The following is a 12911-nucleotide window of genomic DNA, read 5'->3' on the forward strand; positions in this document are numbered from 1 at the left end:
CCGTTGTGTGGGTTTCTCTCTCGCAGTCGGTGTGGGGGGCTGCTGGCTGGTCGTGGTGTCTGGCTGCCACAGTAGGGAGATGCAGATGGTTTCACAGGTAGTAAGAGGCTTTCGCGACCAATATCATCCATAATAGCGGGGTGATTCAAAAAGATGGACTCAATTTCAAAGCGGTATATTTCACGATGGCAACATGCTACAATTACACAAAAAGTTACGAACGGTTTAATGAGTGATCAGGTGATAATGATAATTGTTTTTTTTACCCTTTTATCTGGTTCCAATGGTGAGTGATGAAGTTTCTTTTTTTGGCCCCGCCCTTTCAAGTGGTAAGAGTTTCATTCATGGGCGGTTCGTGGTTGCAGAGATATTGCGATTTCAAATCGGGTCCATCTCTTTGAAACACCCTGTATGCATGTGTCGGGTGGTGGCGGGTTTTAACGACACATTTATATATTTACGCGAGCTAACCCCAAAAAAACCCCTCTATTGTGGGTGGTGTGCATGTATCGGTCATCTCACTCAGCCAGCCCATGGCACCACCTGGGTCTGTCCCGAGACCTCCTGCCAGCAGCGAGCCCTTCCGACACTTCACGTGGGCCTCAAAAAGTGTGCACCTAGCCTGGCACAGGCGCCGTGGTGACATCACCGTCGGCGCGGGGCATTGGTGTCTAGTAAATGGGGGGGGGGGGGGGCGTATGTAGCCCCCCACAACTATTGCTCAATAGAGGGAGGCGTCGGTGTATCACAGCGTCCGTCACTCATTCTCAGAGGGTCGCGGCCGATAAGACTTCGCGGCTGTGTGCGTGAGCGTTACGCCACACGCCTCGACCCCATTGTGGGGCTTGACAGCAGCAGCACCATGATGATGATGATGGGAGTGATATTCTTGGTTTTTTTCGGTAAAGTCACGTAGGTAAAAAATAAAAATCAATAAAAGTAAAATAAAATAAAAATCACGACGTTTCGGAGGCAACACAAGCTTCCGTCTTCAGGTGGAACCGTCACAGCACGATTGCTGTATCAAGTAAGTAAGTAAATGAGCTATTTACTTGATACAGCAAGCGTGCTGTGACGGTTCCACCTGAAGACGGAAGCTTGTGTTGCCTCCGAAACGTCGTGATTTTTATTTTATTTTTATTTTATTAATTTTAATTTGTTTACCTACGTGACTTTACCGAAAAAACCCTATGAATATGAATCCTTGCAGTCACGAAAGCTTCAAATCTAGAAATGATGGGGGTGGTTTCACTCTTTGTCTACTGTCGTCATCGTCGTCATCATCGTCATCATCATCATCATCACGTGGCGGTTGCGATCGAGTGTGCAGGCGGTGAAACTGCACCGAGACCCCAACAGGTTGGGAGGGTTTCAGGCAATTGGTCTAAGAAGGTGGTGGGTGGGGAGGTGAGCGGGGTGGAGGGATAGTGGGGGGAGGGGTGGTGGCATTCCATTCCTTTAACCGAGGCTCATGCCAGCCACGCCGCTACACTCCGCACATGCTGTTCCACCACCTCACCCCCCACTAAGTTAACATTTCAAAGCACAAGAGCTGCTTGCTCTGTGTCCGGCGTACCACGTTTGCAAAATCGGCACCGTTCGCCTGCTCGCAAGTTGCAGGAGGAGTCGGAAGCGGGGTTGGGGGCAGGGCGGAGTGGGGGGGGGGCTCCTTTTGCCAGGAGTGACCCCTAAAGAAGGGGGGCTCGCTGAACGGGGGATTTGCCAAGATGGAGTGAAATATAAGACGTACTATCACGTGCGTCGTGAAGGACGCGCTAAAAACCTCTGTGCATTTTCGGCAAAAAAAATGAAAAAAAAATAACCCATCAACAGTTCCTGTAGAACTGCATCGCGGTTTCCCCTCTCGTCTCAGTTCACGGCCAATAAACATTCTGAGCGAAGGTGAGCGAACTGACAGCAGCAAGCGGTGAGACGCGGAATCACGGAGACAACAGTTGACTGCTTCTTCTTGGTTCTTTCGGTAAAGTCACGTAGAATGGAAATAATAAAATAATAAAAATAAAACATTATAAAATAATTCTCACGACGTTTCGGCCACAACGCAAGCAGCCGTCCTCAGGTGAAGAGCAGGTCTGTCGAGACGACAGAGTCTGAATGACACGCCCCAGGCGTGGAGCGACTATTTAAGCTGGGAGGGAGGAGGAAGAGCGCCTTGACAAAAGAATTTGCATATCAAGAGGAAGTTTAGCATATTTATGGGAAATACAGATATGCGATAAGTACTACTTGTGAAATGCGTAGGAGGTTTGGCGAGGGGTTTAAAGTTATGTTTTGCCCGTGCATTATGCAGGATTAGCAGCATGATGCTGCTAATCCTTCCATTCTACGTGACTTTACCGAAAGAACCAAGATGAATCCCTGCAGTCACGAAAGTCTGCCTCTGACGTGCACGCGGCCTGTAACATCGCTACTGGGGGAGACAAAGGCGGCCGAGGATGGGGGGGGAGGTGGGGTACTGGCCACCCCATCCGCTCCTCGTGTGCCATCTTGCCGGTAGTGCAGGGTAGCTGCTACTCACCAATAGCACTTGCCCCCCCAAGTCTGTTAAGGCTATAGGGGGGATCTTTGTCTGTGTCTGTGTGCGCGTGTAGCGCTACGAACCCGGCGAGCCGAGTTCGATTCTCGCTCACGGCCAACACCGGTGACGATTATCTGAACCGGTACTGGGCTTCCCCTAGGTCGACTCAGCCTCAAACGAGTACCCGGTGCGGTGTGTAAAGTTAAAAAAAAAACATCGCCACTAGGGAGACAAAGGCGGAACAGTCACAGCACGATAGCTGTACTTTTGTTAATTTAAATTTATTTTTACCTACACGGTGACTTTACCGAAAAAACCTAAGAGTATGAATCCTTGCAGTCACGAAAGCTTCAAATCTAGAGACAAAGGCGGTCGTGCTTAGTGTTGGCTACCCACCTCCTGTGCTGTGCCGGCTTTTCATAGCTGCTACTCGCCAACAGCACTTGCCCCTACCCCCCCCCCAACAGTCTGGTAAGGCTATACGGGGGATCTTTGTCTTTGTTTTGCCGGCAAGTGGTTCCTGCTCGCGGTGTCCCCCATCAGCTGAGCACGCACAGGTCACGTGCGAGACGACCGTGGGTCTATTCTCATCCCGCGGGACACGGGAGAGAGAGAGAGAGAAAATTGTAGTGCTGCTGCTGATGCTGATAATTATACATTGGCCGATCTCTCACCCACTTGCCGGGAACACGCACACAGCCAGGGGTGAGGGTGCTGCTGCTGCTGGTGGTGGTGGTGAAGGGGGATCTCACCTCCGAACCCCTGAGGTCCGGGCGTCCAGGGGCCACCGTTGTTTGATCGATCGCAGAGAGTTGCTTTTGGGGGGAGCGCGGATCGTAGGCTGCGGGTGATGATTTCACGGTCCGAGAGAGCGGTGGTGCAGCGGTTAGCGCTACCCTTGCGCTACGAACCTGGCGACCTGGGTTCGATTCCCGCTCACGGCCAACGCCGGTGACGATTATCTGAACCGGTCATGGGCCTCCCCTGGGTCAACTCAGCCTCAAATGAGTACCTGGTGCGGTGTGTAAACATCGCCACTAGAGAGGCAAAGGCGGTCGGGCGTGGTGCTGGCCACCCACCCCCTCGTGTGCCGTTCCGGCTTCCATAGGTGCTCGATAACAGCACTTGCCCCTACAGTCTGTTTAGGCTCTATGGGGGATCTTTGTCTTTGTTGTGTGTGTGTAGAGGTAAGTGTGTAGTGGTGAGTGTGTGTGTAGAGGTGAGTGTGTAGTGGTGAGTGTGTAGTGTTGTGTGTAGTGGTGAGTGTGTGTGTAGTGGTGAGCGTGTGTAGTGTATGTGTAGTGGTGAGTGTGTGTGTAGTGGTGAGTGTGTGTAGTGGATGTGTCGTGGTGAGTGTGTGTAGTGGTGAGTGTGTGTGTGTAGTGGTGAGTGTGTGTGTGTAGTGGTGAGTGTGTGTGTGTGTAGTGGTGAGTGTGTGTAGTGGTGAGTGTGTGTAGTGGATGTGTCGTGGTGAGTGTGTGTAGTGGTGAGTGTGTGTGTGTAGTGGTGAGTGTGTGTGTGTAGTGGTGAGTGTGTGTGTGTAGTGGTGAGTATGTGTAGTGGTGAGTGTGTGTGTGTAGTGGTGAGTGTGTGTGTAGTGGTGAGTGTGTGTAGTGGTGAGTGTGTGTAGTGGATGTGTCGTGGTGAGTGTGTGTAGTGGTGAGTGTGTGTGTGTGTAGTGGTGAGTGTGTGTGTGTAGTGGTGAGTGTGTGTGTGTGTAGTGGTGAGTGTGTGTGTGTGTAGTGGTGAGTGTGTGTGTGTAGTGGTGAGTGTGTGTGTGTGTAGTGGTGAGTGTGTGTGTGTGTAGTGGTGAGTGTGTGTAGTGGTGAGTGTGTGTGTGTAGTGGTGAGTGTGTGTGTGTGTGTAGTGGTGAGTGTGTGTGTGTAGTGGTGAGTGTGTGTGTAGTGGTGAGTGTGTGTAGTGGATGTGTCGTGGTGAGTGTGTGTAGTGGTGAGTGTGTGTGTGTGTGTAGTGGTGAGTGTGTGTGTGTAGTGGTGAGTGTGTGTGTGTAGTGGTGAGTGTGTGTGTGTGTAGTGGTGAGTGTGTGTGTGTGTAGTGGTGAGTGTGTGTGTGTAGTGGTGAGTGTGTGTGTAGTGGTGAGTGTGTGTAGTGGTGAGTGTGTGTGTGTGTAGTGGTGAGTGTGTGTGTGTGTAGTGGTGAGTGTGTGTGTATGTAGTGGTGAGTGTGTGTGTGTATAGTGGTGAGTGTGTGTGTGTGTAGTGGTGAGTGTGTGTAGTGGTGAGTGTGTGTAGTGTGTAGTAGAGTGTGTGTGTGTAGTGGTGAGTGTGTGTGTAGTGGTGAGTGTGTGTAGTGGTGAGTGTGTGTGTGTGTAGTGGTGAGTGTGTGTGTGTGTAGTGGTGAGTGTGTGTGTGTGTGTAGTGGTGAGTGTGTGTGTAGTGGTGAGTGTGTGTGTAGTGGTGAGTGTGTGTGTGTAGTGGTGTGTGTAGTGTGTAGTAGAGTGTGTGTGTAGTGGTCAGTGTGTGTGTAGTGGTGACATCACCAGTGTGTGAGTGTAAGCCGCCACCCATCATTTTGAAACCATTGGGTGTTTGACAGCAGCACGACGCTGCTGCTGATGATGATGGAAGATGTTATCAGCGTTGTGTCTTGTGTGTCGGGGTGCCGAACGTCAAGAGGCCTTGCAATGAAGAACGCCGCCTGATACAATCCATCCATCCTCTCCGCCCTTCCCTCGCTGCATCCGTCCGTCCATCCCTCCGTCAGTCCGTCCGTCCGTCCGTCACGCGCGCCCCCCTCTCAGAAGTTGAAGGTGCGCCCGCACGGCTGGTGAAGTGCCGACAGCGCCACTCTCTGCCGAGCTCGGCTTCCCCTCCTCTGCTGCTGCTGCTTGTGGTGGTGCTGCTGGTGCTGCTGCTGGTGCTGCTGGTGGTGTCTGGGTAGCAGCTGAGGTGGTGGCCCCAACGCGAGCACGTGGCCTCGCTGCTGCTGCTGCAGCCAGCGCCGTCGCAGATGCTGTCCAGCCTCGTCGTCGTTGGAGGAGGTGGTGGCGGTGGTAAAGATGGGGACGATTGTGGGGGTCGGGTGGGCTCTGGGTCGGCTGGGGGTGGGGTGGGAGGGGGGGAGAGTTGAGAGCGAGAGTTACGCGGTGAGAATTCGGGCGAGTGGCGATTTAATCTGAATATTTATTGAGAGGAATCCGATGAGCTGTGAAGCTCTTCCACTCCCCCCCCCCACACACAGATGTCCAGCAAAAGCCGGCCAGCAAGTTGCGATCACAAACAATACATATGAGTACGAATGAGAGAAAAGGTCAGCGAGTCACAATTGATAGGTGCATATCAATTATCTTCTTGGTTCTTTCGGTAAAGTCACGTCGAATGGAAACAATAAAAGTAATAAAATAAACATAATAAAATAATTATTTTATCACGTAGAATGGAAGCAATAAAAATAATAAAATAAAACATAATAAAATAATTATTTTATCACGTAGAATGGACACAATAAAAGTAATAAAATAAAACCTAATAAAATAATTATTTTATTATGTTTTATTGTATTTTTATTGTGTCCATTCTACGTGACTTTACAGAAAGAACCAAGAAGATGAATCCCTGCAGTCACGAAAGCTTTCAATCGAAACATATCAATTATCTTAGCGCGTAGAAAACCACAAGTGGCCTCGCTGATGATGCAGACTCGACTATGCTCGCAACAGGTTGTCCGTGCCGCGTGGCTCCATCGACGCTGCGTCAGCCACGTATCGATCTCACTTCCGTCGAATGGTCTGCGACCAAGTGTCTCCGATCCACAGATGGGACAGGCGAGTTCACAAACCAAACGGGTGCACCGATTGCAAACTCCCACCTGGCACGCGGCTTCTTATGGGGCCGTCCATAAATGACGTCACGCGATTTTTGCCCCCCCCTCCCCCCTCGTCCTCGTCGTCACACGGCGTCACAAAAAGTCAGACCCCCCCCCTAAAATATGACGTCACAAAGCTCTGCCTCTCCCCCCCCAAAATAAAACATGCTTCAAATCGCTTTAAACTATTGTCATTGTAGTGGGTAGTTAATGTGGCGCTGCACTCTGATGTTGTAGGAGAAAACATGTATTTTTAAAAAAGTCTATTTAATTAAGTAGAACGTGTTGTCTATATTTATTAAAAGTTGCGCATTTTGATGTGAAGTCACATTTCTCAAACCCCCCCCCCACCCCCTCGTCACACATGGTCACAAATGTCTGACCCCCCCCCCCGCCCTAGGTGCGTGACGTCATTTATGGACGGCCAACAATAGGCCGGGCCTAATCGGGACCACGAGGGCCGATCGATTAACCCCGGACCCTTCTTAGAGCCCTCGGAGCAAACCACCCCCCCCCACACCCCCCTCCCTCCGCCCTGCACTTGCATGTGACCTGCTGGTTTCTCGCTGCGCTTCGCCACACAGAACACGACCCTGGGACAGAATTGGACGACGCTTGACCTCTTGCCATAGAACGGCGTGTGCCTTGTACACTGTATATACACAGGGTGGTAGTGTTAGTGTGTGTGGGGAGCGGTGGCGCAGCGGTGAGCGCTACGCCGCGCTACGAACCCGGCGACGCGAGTTCGATTCCCGCTCGCGACCAACGCCGGTGACGATTATCTGAACCGGTCCCGGGCCTCCCCTAGGTCGACTCAGCCTCAAACGAGTACCCGGTGCGGTGTGTAAACATCGCCACTGGGGAGACAAAGGCGGCCGGGCGGGGTGCTGGCCACCCACACCCCCCTTCGTGTCGTCGTGCCGGCTTTCATCGGTGCTCGCTAACCGCACTTGCCCCCGACAGTCTGTTAAGGCTACACGGGGGACCTTTGTCTTTGTGTTGTTGGTTTTTTTATTCTGCGTCTCAACTTGGCACGTGGCCGCCCCACGATCGAGAAGGTTGCGAGTTCGCGTGCCTGATTTGGGGGCGCGAGGTTGACTCGGGACCCATCATCCCTCCGTGGTCGATACACAAAAACAACAACAACAACTCTAGGGGCAGAACCACTTTGCGGGGGGAAGTCAACAGCGGTCGTTCTATTGAGAGACTCGCCCGCCGCCATAGGAATGTGGAGTGGGCATATAAGTGAGCGGCATTGGTTCGAGCCTCAACGTTCATCTGTGTGCGCGCGCGGTGAAGCAATGCGCACGTGGCGTGGCCACGTGACGATTTTATTTTTTATCGGCCGTGTCGGGTGGAGGAGGGTGTACGAGACAGCAGCAGGGCATTGTGCTCAAGCGATCTGTCCGTAACGCCCCCCACCACCACCACCACCAAAAAAAACAATTAATTTGAAAATGTTTGCTGCTCACAGATTGTGATGATACTACAATAATAACAAGGCATTGGCGTAGGGGGCAAGGGTGGTGGGGGGGGGGGGGGCTTGCCCCCCACTCCCCCCTGGGGGCCAAAGCTACGAGTAGGGGGGGCCCCCCCTTTAACAACCACCATGGAAATATCGTTTGAACAACATGAGTGTCAAAGAACCAAAAGTTTATCGTAATTATTACTGCCGGTACATGTATATCGCACTTTTCATCAAGGATCTGAACGTGCTGTACAGGGCGCAGCGGCAGCAGACACTCTGCACGAAAAATAATTATATTAGAAGTAATTTGCTTGAATCGTTTACGAAACTAACTCAGTTTAATAAGCGGAGGCGTTTAAATAGGTTTTAAATCGCATTTTTTTTTAAATGTTCACAGACTCAAGAGATCTCTGGATAGGTCGTGGAAGAGCGTTCCATCGGCTGGGGGGCTACACGGGGGAAGAGACTTACCCCCCTCCCCCCAACAGCGTTAAATGTTCGAGACCGTGAGCATAGCGACGTGGGTGTGATCTAGGTGCGAGCGTGCGAGACAAATCAGCTTTTGGGGGGGACCCGCCTGACCGATGGCCTGCACCCCCTAAACTGAGAATGTCGTTGCTACAAAGACAAAGATGCCCCGTATAGCCTGCGACAAGACCGCTGGGTGCAAGTGCTGTTAGGGAGGAGCAGCACCTATGAAGGGGGTCCCTGGCACGGCACACGGGGGGGTGGGTACCAGCAACCACGCCCGGCCGCCTTTGTCTCCCCAGTGGCGATGTTTACACGCAGGCCACGACCCAGAGGAGGCCCAAGACCGGTTCAAACAAAGGACATCTGCATACCCGTCAACCCGTACGGTTTAGCCCGTATTCTTGTCATTGTATTGTAGTATGTAGTGTATAGTGTAGTGTAGCGTGTAGTGTAGTGTATAGTAGTGTAGTGTAGAGTGTAGTGTATAGTGTAGTGTATAGTGTAGTGTATAGTAGTGTAGTGAATAGTGTAGTGTATAGTAGTGCAGTGTATAGTAGTGTAGTGTAGAGTGTAGTGTATAGTAGTGTAGTGTATAGTAGTGTACAGTAGTGCAGTGTTTAGTGTAGTGTATATTAGTGTAGTGTGTAGTGTAGTGTATAGAGTAGTGTATAGAGTAGTGTATAGTGTAGTGTATAGAGTAGTGTATAGTAGTGTATAGTGTAGTGTATAGTAGTGCAGTGTATAGTAGTGTACAGTAGTGCAGTGTTTAGTGTAGTGTATAGTAGTGTAGTGTGTAGTGTAGTGTATAGTGTAGTGTATAAAGTAGTGTATAGAGTAGTGTATAGTAGTAGTGTAGAGTGTAGTGTATAGTAGTGTAGTGTATAGTGTAGTGTATAGTAGTGTTGTGTAGAGTGTAGTGTATAGTAGTGTTGTGTAGAGTGTAGTGTATAGTGTAGTGTATAGTAGTAGTGTATAGTGTAGTGTATAGTAGTGTTGTGTAGAGTGTAGTGTATAGTGTAGTGTATTGTAGTATGTAGTGAATAGTGTAGTGTATAGTGTAGTGTATAGTAGTGTAGTGAATAGTAGTGTATAGTAGTGTAGTGTATAGTGTAGTGTATAGTGTAGTGTATAGTGTAGTGTATAGTAGTGTAGTGTATAGTGTAGTGTAGTGTATAGTGTAGTGTATAGTGTAGTGTATATTAGTGTAGTGTATAGTGTAGTGTATAGTGTAGTGTATAGTGTAGTGTATAGTAGTGTAGTGTATAGTAGTGTAGTGTATAGTGTAGTGTATAGTGTAGTGTATAGTAGTGTAGTGTATAGTGTAGTGTAGTGTATAGTGTAGTGTATAATGTAGTGTATAGTAGTGTAGTGTATAGTGTAGTGTATAGTGTAGTGTATAGTAGTGCAGTGTATAGTGTAGTGTATAGTGTAGTGTATAGTAGTGTAGTGTATAGTGTAGTGTAGTGTATAGTGTAGTGTATAGTAGTGTAGTGTATAGTGTAGTGTATAGTGTAGTGTATAGTGTAGTGTATAGTAGTGTAGTGTATAGTAGTGTAGTGTATAGTGTAGTGTATAGTGTAGTGTAGCAGCCGTCACTTCACCTGATGATCATCTCCCCGCCGGGCTGCACGAGTCTGAGCCCCGCATCGCTGCACCACGAGGTGCCCAGCCTCTCTAGGGCACTCTCCTCTTGCTTGCTCGTCCGGGGGTCGCAAGCCACCAATTCGGTCGACTCCACACCTGGGGAGGGGAGGGGTGGGTGGTGGGGGGGGGGTCACACGGAGTTAGCGAGCACCTATTAAGGCAACTGCCCTCCCTCGCCTCCTCCGCCCCATTGCGGTAATTTGTGGCTCATGATGGTGAAGATGACGACGGTTGGGGAAGGTTTCGATTTAAAGCTTTCGTGACTGCAGGGATTCATCTTCTTGGTTCTTTCGGTAAAGTCACGTAGAAGGGAAGTAATAAAATAATAAAAATAAAACATAATAAAAATTTTATTATGTTTTATTTCTATTTTTAATAAAACATAATAATAATTTTATTATGTTTTATTTTTATTTTTAATAAAACATAATAATAATTTTATTACGTTTTATTTTTATGTTTTATTACTTCCCTTCGACGTGACTTTACCGAAATAACCAAGAAGGTTGGGGAAGGCTTTGCATCTAGCAGTGGATAGACCTTCATCCAGCGGTGACCATGGCAACGATGATAGAGCACGACGTTCCCACGACGATGGGAGAAAGGGGCCGTCCATAAATGACGTCACGAGATTTGGGACGATTTTTGACCTCCCCCCCCCCCCCTCGTCACACGGCGTCACAAAAAGTCAGACCCCCCCCCCTCAAATATGACGTCACAAAGCTCTGCACCCCCCCCCCCCCAAAAACATATTTCCATTTTTAAAATAAAACATGCTTCAAATCGCGCTTTAAACTATTGTCATTGCAGTGCGTATTTAATGTGGCGCTGCACTCTGATGTTGTAGGAGTGTTGTAATAACAATTCTATATATATTTAAAGTTGTGCATTTTGATGTGACGTCACATTTCTCAACCCCCCCCCCCACTCGTCACACATCGTCACAAATGTCTGGCCCCCCACCCCCCCCCCAGGTGCGTGACGTCATTTATGGACTGCCCCAAAGTGCTTTCACCCAGCAGTGGATAGACCACGTCTCATGAGCCACCACCATCACTACCACCATCACCAACATCACCACCACCATCACCACCACCACCATCACCACCATGACCACCATCACCACCACCATCACCACCATCATCATCACCACCACCACCATCACCACCACCATCACCACCACCACCATCACCACCACCATCACCACCACCATCACCACCACCACCATCACCACCACCATCATCACCACCATCACCAACATCACCACCACCACCATCACCACCATCACCACCATCACCACCACCACCATCACCACCACTATCACCACCATCACCATCACCACCACCATCACCACCACCACCATCACCACCACCACCACCATCACCATCACCACCACCATCATCACCACCATCACCAACATCACCACCACCACCATCACCACCATCACCACCACCACCATCACCACCACCACCATCACCACCACTATCACCACCATCACCATCACCACCACCATCACCACCACCACCATCACCACCACCATCACCACCACCAACACCACCACCATCACCACCATCACCATCACCACCACCACCACCATCACCACCATCACCACCACCACCATCACCATCACCACCACCACCATCACCACCACCATCACCACCACCACCACCATCACCACCACCATCACCACCACCATCACCACCACCAACATCACCACCACCATCACCATCACCACCACCATCACCACCACCATCACCACCACCATCACCACCACCACCATCACCACCACCATCACTACCACCACCATCACCACCACCACTATCATCACCACCACCAACACCACCACCACCACCACCATCACCATCACCACCACCACCATCACCACCACCATCACCATCACCACCATCACCACCACCATCACCACCACCATCACCATCACCACCATCACCATCACCACCATCACCACCATCACCACCACCATCACCACCACCACCACCACCAGCGTGGTGATGGCGCGGTGGTTGGTGCGACGATGGTTGTTGTTGTTGGTGGTGGTTGTTGTTGGCGTGCGTGCATCAGATCCGCACCTCGCACGAGCTCCAGCACGACCCAGCCGTCCTCCTCCTCCTCCTCGCGGGTTCGAACCGGGGACGGGTCTCGCGACGCGGCCACCGCAGCCGCGGACCGGGTCCCAAACAGCAGGCTGGACAGCGTGTGGAACATCGCGCTGCTTGCCGACGCGGCCCTTGTGCTGCTGCTGGTGGTGCTGGTGGTGGTGATGGTGGTGGTGCTGCTGGTGGTGGTGGTGGTGCTGGTGGTGCTGGTAGTGGTGGTGGTGGTGCTGGTGGTGGTGCTGGTAGTGGTGGTGCTGGTAGTGGTGGTGCTGGTAGTGGTGCTGGTGGTGGTGGTGGTGCTGGTGGTTGGGCTGGTGCTGGTGGTGCTGGTGGTGGTGGTGCTGGTGGTGGTGCTGGTAGTGGTGGTGCTGGTGGTGGTGGTGCTGGTGGTGGTGCTGGTGGTGTCTACGTGTCCCCTGTGGTGCTGGTGGTGGTGCTGGTGGTGGTGGTGGTGCTGGTGGTGGTGCTGATGGTGGTGGTGGTGCTGGTGCTAGTGCTGGTGGTGGTGCTGCTACTGCTGCTGCTGCTGTTTGTTTGCCTTACGCCTCAATCTCCGGATTGTGAGACGCTGCGGACAGACAGACTCACTGCGCTAAGTTCGTGTTGCACGCACCCACCTCCTCCCCCCTCGGACGCACAAACCAACGCACCTAACGGATTAGTAAGACGCAGACCCACCCCCTTGATATTCCGACACGCGCACACACACACGCGCGCGAAATAATAACCAATCAATATTATTGCTAATCCGTAATCGTCGCTGAGCAACGCAGACTCAACAAGTTGCAGTGCCCGAGTTGAACGTTTGGACGCCGCGAATTCTCGAGTCGGATTTGAACGACTTGCAAAT

The 12911-nt window shown here is 51.0% G+C and overlaps 1 protein-coding gene across 2 annotated transcripts; it reads right to left on the reverse strand.

The window, feature by feature from the left end:
• Positions 1–299: 299 nt before the first annotated feature.
• LOC144735137 (uncharacterized) lies at positions 300–12281 on the reverse strand. 2 transcript variants are annotated; one of them, XM_078617567.1, is made up of 3 exons: positions 12035–12281; positions 9905–10043; positions 300–5597 (listed from the first exon to the last, which is right to left on the reverse strand). In XM_078617567.1, the coding sequence occupies exons 1-3, from the start codon at positions 12168–12170 to the stop codon at positions 5297–5299; spliced, it is 576 nt and encodes a 191-aa protein (XP_078473693.1). In that variant the 5' UTR covers positions 12171–12281; the 3' UTR covers positions 300–5296. The 2 variants fall into 2 exon arrangements, with proteins under 2 accessions (XP_078473693.1, XP_078473692.1); XM_078617566.1 differs by having other exon boundaries at positions 12035–12278.
• Positions 12282–12911: the final 630 nt, after the last annotated feature.

The sequence above is a fragment of the Lampetra planeri genome, chromosome 54 (assembly GCF_965212315.1).
Source record: "Lampetra planeri chromosome 54, kcLamPlan1.2.h2, whole genome shotgun sequence".
Classification (NCBI taxonomy): Eukaryota; Metazoa; Chordata; class Hyperoartia; order Petromyzontiformes; family Petromyzontidae; genus Lampetra; species Lampetra planeri.